The 11,200-nt window shown below is 49.3% G+C and overlaps 1 protein-coding gene across 1 annotated transcript in view; it reads right to left on the reverse strand.

Moving 5' to 3' along the window:
- Window positions 1-547: 547 nt before the first annotated feature.
- LOC134927123 (mucin-2-like) overlaps window positions 548-11,200 on the reverse strand; it is a 50,677-nt gene continuing 40,024 nt past the window's right edge. The window contains exons 3-5 of the mRNA XM_063921157.1: window positions 4,696-5,358; window positions 2,263-2,336; window positions 548-1,464 (exon numbers count right to left, since the gene is read on the reverse strand). Of these exons, the coding sequence (XP_063777227.1) occupies window positions 1,366-1,464; window positions 2,263-2,336; window positions 4,696-5,358 (836 nt within the window). The 3' untranslated portion in view covers window positions 548-1,365. The remainder of the gene's footprint in view (window positions 1,465-2,262; window positions 2,337-4,695; window positions 5,359-11,200) is intronic.

The following is an 11,200-nucleotide window of genomic DNA, read 5'->3' on the forward strand; positions in this document are numbered from 1 at the left end:
ATTTATTTCTGTCTGCAGCGCGGTTTCTTTTCTGTTGAAGACATGTTATCATTTGTACTGTATATAGCGATTTAACCATTCATTGCAAAGCTGAGTATGGTGTATCTGCCTGACACCACTAGTGCACAAGCTGCCGGTGTTATATAATTGCCTTAAAGTATATTTTTAAAAAAAAACAATTCTGTTGAAATAGTGACTGTTCTACTGTGTACTTGGGGATGCAATTCAATCCGGAGTGATTCGGTAGTCCAACGTCGCTCATTGTACTGCGGAGCGCTTACCGAAGCACATTGGGCCTAATTCAGACCTGATCGCAGCAGCAAAATTGTTCTCTAATGGGCAAAACCATGCTGCACTGCAGGTGGGGAAGATGTAACATGTGCAGAGAGAGTTAGATTTGGGTGGGGTGTGTTTAAACTGAAATCTAAATTGCAGTGTAAAAATAAAGCAGCCAGTATTTACCCTGCACGGAAACAATATAACCTACCCAAATCTAACTCTGCACATGTTACACCTGCCACACCTGCAGTGCACATGGTTTTGCCCATTAGAGAACAATTTTGCTGCTGCGTTCAGGTCTGAATTAGGCCCATTGTCAATACCGCCAAAAACAGAGGTGCCTTGTGGCAGCCTGGCGGCTTAACCATATGTTTGCAAATATGTGCAACTGAGATCTCTGTATTTCTATTATCATGTAGTATTCAAATCTCATTGCTGATTCTTTTCAGTGTGCTGGGGGAATATCTTTCCTTTTTTCTTGTCTAGAATGACCCCTCCCTTTTATGCACCTGTGAAGAACTATTAAATTGATTGAGCAGCCACCATTTTATATTACATCTCCCCATAAGCCAGTTAAACAACAAAGCAAAACGATCAGTTTCCTCCATCAGGTCAATTCATCAACACATCAGATTGGTGGCCCCAGTACACAGGAGAGCAGTATATATATATATATATCACTTAGGGGTCTATTTACTAAGCCTTGGATGTAGATAAAGTTCCAACCAATTAGCTCCTGTCATTTTTCAAACACAGACGGTAACATGACAGTTAGAAGCTGATTGGCTGGTACTTTCTCTCCGTCCACTTTATCTCCATTCAAGGTTTAGTAAAAAAGACCCCTTGGTCTGACGTTACTTTCCCTTGGTGTCCATGTAGGAAAGATCTGGCCCATGAGCCTCTCTCACTCCGCTTGTGCCTCACATTTCTGATACATCCTGGAACCAGAATAATGACTATCTACAGTACAATGGTTCCAGTTCATTCCTGGTCTCACGTAGGGATGGTCCCTTATTGCAACTGTGTCTATTGTTAGATCGCAGATGAGATTCCACACTGGATCCTCCAAGACTGACGGGAACATTGTTAGACATCAGCATCCAAACACATTATCTGTATCCTGTCCGGTCCCAAGGTCAGTCCGACATCTTCAAGTTGTAGGGTATTAAGAATTAGGTCACAGACCTAGAAGGAAACGGATTACAACTGTTAGAATATGAGCATAAAGTCAGGAGAACCTGGCGCAGGAGCTAGCAGTGGTGATAAGTCTCAGTAGGCCTGCGAGGGTTAGATACGCCATATGTTATCTGCACGGAGCACCGTGTGTGATTACACTTAATGTGGGCGGAAATAGGCTGCGTGATTGGTGTTACCGGTGGTTAGACATGCGGCAACCAATAAGGCGGCTCCTGCACATATTATTTGAAAAGGCATTTCTGGAAAACATGTAGGTGTACCGGAGGTTCTGCACAGAGCAAACTGGGTCATTTTGTAACCATGCGTTGGGTAACCATGCATTGCATGGTTGATTAGTGAAACAGTATACTATACTGTAACACTACAGTATACAACTAATCAGATATTTTGCTACAAAAACAGTCCAGAACTATCACGTAACCCTGAGAGGACCTGTGCTCGGAGGGGCGTACTAAACACCACAATGCAGTTCCTGTTTAAGTCTAAAATGTTTATTTGACCTCACTATAGCAAGGGCAAAAGATCCGCCTTTAAACAGGCACATTTGCAAGTACCTAGTCTCTGCCGCCGCAAGATCGCAGCGTTCTCTCTGGTCATCAGGATTAGTACAGTCAGAACACGAACAACTCTCCGTAGCCGCACTTAGGTGCACTGGATTTCTGAGCATGCAGAGATGAGTTCACGTAACTTACGCGACATTAAAAAAAAGGCGCAGAACTCACTCTGCATAAAGTGCAACAGAGACGGCTACGACACATACGGCAACGGTCCTGATAATAAAATTACCTTTTGTGAGAACTTTCTGATGGCTTCTTCCTTAGTGTCGCTGCTCTGGATTTTCACACTCAGCGAAACTCTGCCTGAAATCAAATGAGGGAAAGGAGCTCATTATAAATTAGAGGTTCTGACCCTACCTGACCCTGGCAGAGCTTTGCTACAGTACAGCTAAGTATCAGAGAGGGCCAGAGGGTTTACCGGCCCGCCAGATAATAACACAATAACAATATATTTAGCCAGTGTCGGACTGGGGCATGTAGGGCCCACCAGGAGAATGCAGTGGTAGGGACCCATGTTTAGGGGTGTGGCCAGTCTCTAGAGGGGGTGTGCCCAGCCACCACATTGGTTTGCCTAACCATTTTGCAAGTGTTTGACCCCTAAATAAATATATACAGTAAATACTGTAGTGCATGCAAGATAATGTACTAGATTAGTAACAGCACAGTCTGGAACCTGATCCCTAGTGAGGGGGTGGGCCCCCAGGCAGTAGGGCCCACCTGTGGTTTCCCCTGTACCCCTGTGGGCCAGTCCAAGCCTGTATGTAGCAGAAAAACCTTATACTATGAACACAAAACAACCACAGAGAAATACAGGTTAGTGAGATGGGGTTTTTTTTTTTGTTTTTTTTTGGGGGGGGTGTCTGTCAGGGGGTGTGGTTCATAGGGTCAACCACACTTATGTTGACAGTGTCTAGGTCGACCACTATTGGTCAACAGTAACTAAGTCGACACCTTAAATATGTTGACACAAGCATTAGGTTGACATGAGCAAGGCCGACATGAGTTTTTTTTAAAAAATTGGTGTTGTGCTTCGAGCAAGGGGTCTCGCTGCGCTCGGCACAGGTTACCGTTCCCAATTGTAGTCCACGTGGATCGTAAAGTCTGAAAAAAATAAAAAATAAAAAAAAATATTGTGAAAAACTCATGTCAACCTTTTGTCATGTCGACCTAGTAACCATGTCGACCTAATGCATGTCGACCTAGAAACCGGATACCCTGTCAGGAACTGTCTCCCGCGTGTCAGGATTTTTATTTCTTGATCTGATGGATCAAGTGTCAGGAACTTTTTTTTCCCCTCCCGTTCCTTAATGTTTTCCTAGAAGAGGTTCCAGGAATGATGGCGTTTCATTATCCTTCTTGAGCCTGGTACACTTGCGCTGGTTTCCACATGTGTTTAGAAACAGGCCCATTTTGTCCAACGGGACCGCCTAATATTCAGACAAATCCAAAAACCGAAAGTTTCAGAGTTTGCCTGCGGGAAAAAGGGGTCTGCTTTGCAGGGACTGTGGCAGATATTTCAATCCTTCCTAAATCCTGAGGACCCTTAATATTTACAGATATCCCGCAAATATTCATTAATAGATATGGCCCTTAGCATGTAGGCTTTCACTGGCAGGGCCCTCCTTCCCAGCACTAACCTTGCTTCCAGTGCGCTCTTGTCTCCTAGTCCCTGCCAGCGCCTCTGGCTCTGTGAGCTTACCCTTCAGTGTGTACAGTCTCTGAGTGCTACACTGCCTTTCCGTCCCTCTGAGTAACTTCCAGTCGCCTGCAAAGAAGCAGTGGTTCCCATCCCTTGTCTCTAGTCGGGTGTGGTATGGCTGACCGGCGGGGGGGAGGGTCAAGTGCAGCAAGTCCTTTGCGGGCTCGCTGTGCTTGCTACGCTGCGGGCTCGGTGGCGACTTCCACTCTATGAGTGCCGTGGACACCCACGAGTGGAAATAGTCCCTGTTGGTCGGCATGGCGACCGTTGGAATAGAGAGTGGGCGGGATGTTGGGGGAGGTCATGTGACTGTCGGCACATGAATACCACCCCTCTAGTCCGCGCCCTACCTAGTTGGTGGGTTTATTGCCCTGTATTACCCAGCAATAAGTCATTGTACATTGTGTATATACCTGTATACGGCGCTGCAGAATCTCAGTGGCGCTTTAAAAATAAAGCATAGAAATAACAACATAGTGACTACATAGAGCCCTGAGTGTAGAAGGGGCAGAGGCTACAGGACTAAGAAACGAATAGAGGCTTAGGGGCCATATGTAACATTACAAATCTGTGGCACAGAACATATACAAGTTCACGGACGAACGTGATTCGCCCCAGGGCATTGTGCGCCTGATTTAGAGGTAAAAGAAAAACAAAAACGCAGTTTGCCCCTGGAACAAACACAGTTGAATGCAAGGTGGGGGGCAACTGCATATGAAATTGCATGCAGGGTAAATGCCGGCTGCTTTTGCATGTAGCCACAAATACTGGCCAGTTTACACTGCAATTTACAATTAAGCTAGGATACGCCTCTCCTAACTCTAAATCTCTCAGCACTTTACACGTTATCTGCCCCACCTGCAGCGCAGCATGTTTTTGCCAGGTGCAAATTGCTCTAGTTTTTGCTCCTTTCTCTGATTCACCCCTAACTCTGAATCAGGCCCCGCATCATTGACAACTCACCAGCCGCTTTACGCACAGGCGCTGTCCTCTTCACGGTTCTTGGGTTCACAACAGCATCCCCTGAAGTTCTCAGGCTGGCAAATGGCTTATTGGAGGTGGCGGGCACCGTGCTGTGTGTCATTGTACTGGATAACGTTCTGGTGCTGGTGGCACCTGCAGAAGATGACATGCCGGCGGTGCTTCCACTTGTCACTGTCGGTGTATCAGTGCTGTACTTGTTTTTATTAGTTGGAGTGCTGGTGCTGTTCTCTCCTATAGGTGATGGTCCATTGGTGGTGTTCCTACTTGTAGTCAGGGGAACGCCGGTTCCGCTCTCGCCTGTAACACACGTTGTACTGGTGCCACCCTCATTTGCCGTAGCGTTTTCTACAGTCATAGAAGGTAATTCAACGGAGTGACTGTTACTTGCACCTGATAGTGACGCAGTGAGCTGATGCGTAGTGGTGAGTATCGCCGTGGCACTGTCCTGGTTTCTCATCGTGTCTTGTGTGGTGCCGTCACTGTGGGTGGTGAGAGACGGTGGTGTGCTGGTTTTCTGCCTGGCATTCAGCATTATAGAGAAATTCTCTCCATGCAGAACATTAAACAGGACGGGTGACTGGGTGTGGTAGGGGTCTCCAGCGGCATCTGCGGAGGCCGTCTGTGCCCACGCTGGCGCTAAATCTGAAATGACAGCAGGAAAGTGATTATTTCCATATGTAAATGAGGAACAGAGTTCAGTGTAATTAGTAATGGAGAATGAATATACTACAGGATAGATAGATAGATAGAGAGAGAGAGAGAGAGAGAGAGAGATACAATAGATCGATAGATTGATAGATACAATAGATCGATAGATAGAGAGATAGAGAGATACAATAGATCGATAGATAGATAGATAGATAGATAGATAGATAGATAGATAGATAGATAGATAGATAGATAGATAGATAGATAGATAGAGAGATAGAGAGATACAATAGATCGATAATAAGAATTTACTCACCGGTAATTCTATTTCTCGTAGTCCGTAGTGGATGCTGGGGACTCCGTAAGGACCATGGGGAATAGACGGGCTCCGCAGGAGACTGGGCACTCTAAAGAAAGATTCAGAACTATCTGGTGTGCACTGGCTCCTCCCTCTATGCCCCTCCTCCAGACCTCAGTTAAGGAAACTGTGCCCGGAAGAGCTGACATTACAAGGAAAGGATTTTGGAATCCAGGGTAAGACTCATACCAGCCACACCAATCACACCGTATAACTTGTGATAAACTTACCCAGTTAACAGTATGAACAACAACTGAGCATCACTCAACCGATGCTTCATAACCATAACCCTTTGTTAAGCACAGGGCCGGCTCCGGGGCTTGTGGCGCCCCGGGCGGCTTTAGGGGGCGTGTCTTTGTACAGGGGGCGTGGTCATTTACGCCCCCTGTACAGCTGAATTGATGTGCGGTGCGCGATGACGTCATCGCGCACCGCACAGTAAAGGACCTCTCCAGGAAGGGAAACTAGACGCGTACGCGTCTAGTTTCCCTTCCCAGCGGTAGCGGCCGGGGGCAGCGGGCAGCAGGGGGCACACACCAGTAGCGGATCTTGCCCTGGTGCGGCGCCCTCCGGAGGGCGCCCTGCGCCCTCCGGAAGGCGGCGCCCCGGGCAAAAGTACTGCTTGCCCGTGGCAAGATCCGCTACTGGTTAAGCAATAACTATATACACGTCATACTTACCGACTTTTTGGCTGCTCTCTCCGGGAGAGAGCAGCCAGGTCGGTTCGGCAGGGGGGCGGGCTGCTATGTGAGTGCAGAGGGGGGCGGACCGGAGGCGTGGCGTAGGCGGGTCGGGGGCGTGTCGGAGGCGGACCGGGGGCATGACTACGGGATCATCCCGTGTAAGCCCCGCCCCCCGCTGTGTAATGCCGCTATTGCCGGCATTATACAGCAGGAGGCGTGGCTATGATGACGCGATTCAACAAGAATCGCGTCATCGCCTGCCCAGACCGCCCACTTTACTCGCTAAGTGGGCGGCCGGGCAGGGGGGGGACCCCTGTAACCGGGAGACTTGCCTGCTCTTCCGTGGGGCCGGGAGGGTCACCCGATTTTCGGGAGCCTCCCGGCCATTCCGGGAGAGTAGGCAAGTCGGATACACGTATTGCAGAAAGTCCGCACTTGGGACGGGCGCCCAGCATCCACTACAGACTACGAGAAATAGAATTACCGGTGAGTAAATTCATATTTTCTCTAACGTCCTAGTGGATGCTGGGGACTCCGTAAGGACCATGGGGATTATACCAAAGCTCCCAAACGGGCGGGAGAGTGCGGATGACTCTCCAGCACCGAATGGGCAAACACAAGGTCCTCCTCAGCCAGGGTATCAAACCTGTAGAATTTTGCAAAAGTGTTTGAACCCGACCAAGTAGCAGCTCGGCAAAGCTGTAATGCCGAGACCCCTCGGGCAGCCGCCCAAGAAGAGCCCACTTTCCTTGTGGAATGGGCTTTCACTGATTTCGGCTGCAGCAATCCCGCCGCAGAATGAGCCTGCTGAATCGTGTTACAGATCCAGCGAGCAATAGTTTGCTTTGAAGCAGGAGCACCCAGCTTGTTGGATGCATACAGGATAAACAGCAAGTCAGTCTTCCTGACTCCAGCCGTTCTGGTTACATACATCTTCAAAGCCCGGACTACATCCAGCAACTTGGAGTCCTCCAAGTCACGAGTAGCAGCAGGCACCACAATAGGTTGGTTCAAATGAAAAGATGACACCACCTTTGGCAGAAAGAAACTGCGGATGAGTCCGCAATTCTGCCCTGTCCATATGGAAAACCAGATAGGGGCTTTTACATGACAAAGCCGCTAATTCTGACACACGCCTAGCTGAAGCTAAAGCCAACAGCATGACCACTTTCCACGTGAGATACTTTAGTTCCACGGTCTTAAGTGGCTCAAACCAGTGGGATTTCAGGAAATCCAACACCACGTTAAGATCCCAAGGTGCCACTGGTGGCACAAAAGGGGGCTGAATATGCAGCACTCCCTTAACAAACGTCTGAACCTCAGGCAGTGAAGCCAGTTCTTTTTGAAAGAAGATGGATAGGGCCGAAATCTGGACCTTTATGGACCCTAATTTTAGGCCCATAGTCACACCTGACTGTAGTCCACCTGTGGCAGTTCCCACCGACTTGCAATCTGCGTGAAGACTTCTTGATGAAGTCCCCACTCTCCCGGGTGGAGGTCGTCCCTGCTGAGGAAATCTGCTTCCCAGTTGTCCACTCCCGGAATGAACACTGCTGACAGTGCTTGCACGTGATTCTCCGCCCAACGAAGAATCCTGGTGGCTTCCGCCATCGCCACTCTGCTTCTTGTGCCGCCCTGGCGGTTTACATGAGCGACTGCGGTGATGTTGTCTGACTGAATCAGCACCGGTTGGTTGCGAAGCAGAGGCTCTGCTTGACTCAGGGCGTTGTATATGGCCCTTAGTTCCAGGATATTTATGTGCAGACAAGCCTCCTGACTTGACCACAACCCCTGGAAGTTTCTTCCCTGAGTGACTGCCCCCCATCCTCGGAGGCTCGCATCCGTGGTCACCAGGACCCAGTCCTGTATGCCGAACCTGCGGCCCTCGAGAAGGTGAGCACTCTGCAGCCACCACAGAAGAGACACCCTGGCCCTGGGGGACAGGGTGATCAGCCAATGCATCGGAAGATGCGATCCGGACCACTTGTCCAACAGATCCCACTGAAAGATCCTCGCATGGAACCTGCCGAAGGGAATGGCTTCATATGATGCCACCATCTTTCCCAGGACTCGCGTGCAGTGATGCACCGACACCTGTTTCGGTTTTAAGAGGTCTCTGACTAGAGTCACGAGCTCCTGAGCCTTCTCCGCCGGGAGAAACACCTTCTTCTGGTCTGTGTCCAGAATCATGACCAGAAAGGGCAGACGCGTCGTAGGAATCAGCTGCGATTTTGGGATATTCAGAATCCAGCCGTGCTGTTGCAACACTTCCTGAGAGTGTGCTACGCTGATCAGCAACTGCTCTCTGGACCTCGCCTTTATGAGGAGATCGTCCAAGTATGGGATAAATGTGACTCCTTGCTTTCTCAGGAGCACCATCATTTCCGCCATTACCTTGGTAAATATTCTCGGTGCCGTGGAGAGCCCAAACGGCAACGTCTGGAATTGGTAATGACAGTCCTGTACCACAAATCTGAGGTACTCCTGATAAGGTGGATAAATGGGGACATGCAAGTAAGCATCCTTGATGTCCAGAGACACCATAAAATCCCCCTCTTCCAGGCTTGCAATGACCGCTCTGAGCAATTCCATTTTGAACTTGAATTTCTTCAGATAAATGTTCAGGGATTTTAAATTCAAGATGGGTCTGACCGAACCGTCCGGTTTCGGTACTACAAACATAGTGGAATAGTAACCCCTTCCCTGTTGAAGGAGAGGAACCTTTACAACCACCTGCTGGAGGTATAACTTGTGAATTGCTGCCAGCACTACCTCCCTTTCCATGGGGGAAACTGGCAAGGCCAATTTTAGGTAACGGTGAGGGGGCGTCACCTCGAATTCCAGTTTGTATCCCTGAGACACAACTTGTATAGCCCAAGGATCCACCCGTGAGCGAACCCACTGGTGGCTGAAATGTCGGAGACGCGCCCTCACGGCTCCTGGCTCCGCCTGTGGAGCCCCAGCGTCATGCGGTGGATTTAGTGGAAGCCGGGGAGGACTTTTGTTCCTGGGAACTAGCTGCGTGGTGCAGCCTCTTTCCTCTACCCCTGCCACTGGCAAGAAAGGATACACCTCTGACTTTCTTGCTCTTTTGCGAACGAAAGGACTGCATTTGGTAATACGGTGCTTTCTTAGGCTGTGGCGGGACATAAGGCAAGAAATTTGACTTCCCAGCCGTAGCTGTGGAAACTAGGTCTGAGAGACCGTCCCCAAACAATTCCTCACCCTTTTAAGGTAAAACCTCCATGTGTTTTTTAGAGTCGGTATCCCCTGTCCATTGCGAAGTCCATAAGACCCTTCTGGCAGAAATGGACATTGCGTTTACTCTAAAGCCCAGCAGGCAAAAGTCCCTCTGGGCATCCCGCATATACTGTCCAGGGTATCTAACTCCTCAGACAGAGTATCCGTCCATGCTGCTACCGCACTACACATCCAGGCCGAAGCAATTGCTGGCCTCAGCAGCGTACCAGAATGTGTGTAAACAGACTTCAGGATAGCTTCCTGCTTTCTATCCGCAGGATCCTTTAGGGCGGCCGTATCCTGAGACGGCAGGGCCACCTTCTTAGATAAGCGTGTCAACGCCTTGTCTACCCTGGGGGAGGATTCCCAGCGTAACCTGTCCGTTGGCGGGAAAGGATACGCCATCAGCAATCTCTTGGAAATTACTACCTTCCTATCAGGGGAATCCCACGCTTTTTCACATAATTCATTCAATTCATGTGACGGGGGAAAAGCCACTTCTTGCTTTTTCTCCCCATACATATAAATCCTCTTGTCAGGGACAGGATTTTCCTCAGAAATGTGTAACTCATCCTTCATTGCCACAATCATGTAGCGGATGGCTTTAGTCATTTTAGGCTGCAACTTTGCATCATCGTCATCGACACTGGAATCAGATTCCGTGTCGACGTCTGTGTCAACTAACTGGGATATTGGGCGCTTTTGAGACCCTGACGACCTCTGCGCTGTGGGAGCAGGCATGGGATGAGACCCCGACTGTCCCAAGGCTACAGCTTTATCCAATCTGTTATGTAAGGAGCTTACATTATCATTTAACACCTTCCACATATCCATCCAATCAAGTGTCGGCCCCGTCGGGGGCGACACCACATCTATTTGCACTTGTTCTGCCTCCACGTATCCTTCCTCATCAAACATGTCGACACAGGCATACCGACACACCGCACACATACAGGGAACGCTCTGACTGAGGACAGGACCCCACAAAGGCTTTTGGGGAGACAGAGAGAGAGTATGCCAGCACACACCCCAGCGCTATATAACCCAGGGATTACACTGTACCTTAGTGTTTACCCAGTAGCTGCTGTTTTTATATATATATATATATATATATATATATATATATATCTCTGCGCCTAAATTTATGTGCCCCCCCTCTCTTTTTTACCCTCTATTGCACCTGTATACTGCAGGGGAGAGCTTGGGGAGCGTCCTTCCAGCGGAGCTGTGAAGAGAAAATGGCGCTGGTGTGCTGAGGAAGAAGGCCCCGCCCCCCTCAGCGGCGGGCTTCTGTCCAGCTTCTCATGTGTAAAAATGGCGGGGGCTCACGCATATATACAGTGCCTGACTGTATATATGTATACTTTTGCCATCAGGTATCTTAATTGCTGCCCAGGGCGCCCCCCCCCCCCTGTGCCCTGCACCCTGCAGTGACCGGAGTGTGTGGGTGTGCTGCGGGAGCAATGGCGCACAGCTGCAGTGCTGTGCGCTACCTTAAGTGAAGACAGGAGTCTTCTGCCGCCGATTTCGATGTCTTCTTGCTTCTGCTGCTTCT

Source organism: Pseudophryne corroboree, chromosome 5 (genome assembly GCF_028390025.1).
Source record: "Pseudophryne corroboree isolate aPseCor3 chromosome 5, aPseCor3.hap2, whole genome shotgun sequence".
Taxonomy (NCBI): domain Eukaryota; kingdom Metazoa; phylum Chordata; class Amphibia; order Anura; family Myobatrachidae; genus Pseudophryne; species Pseudophryne corroboree.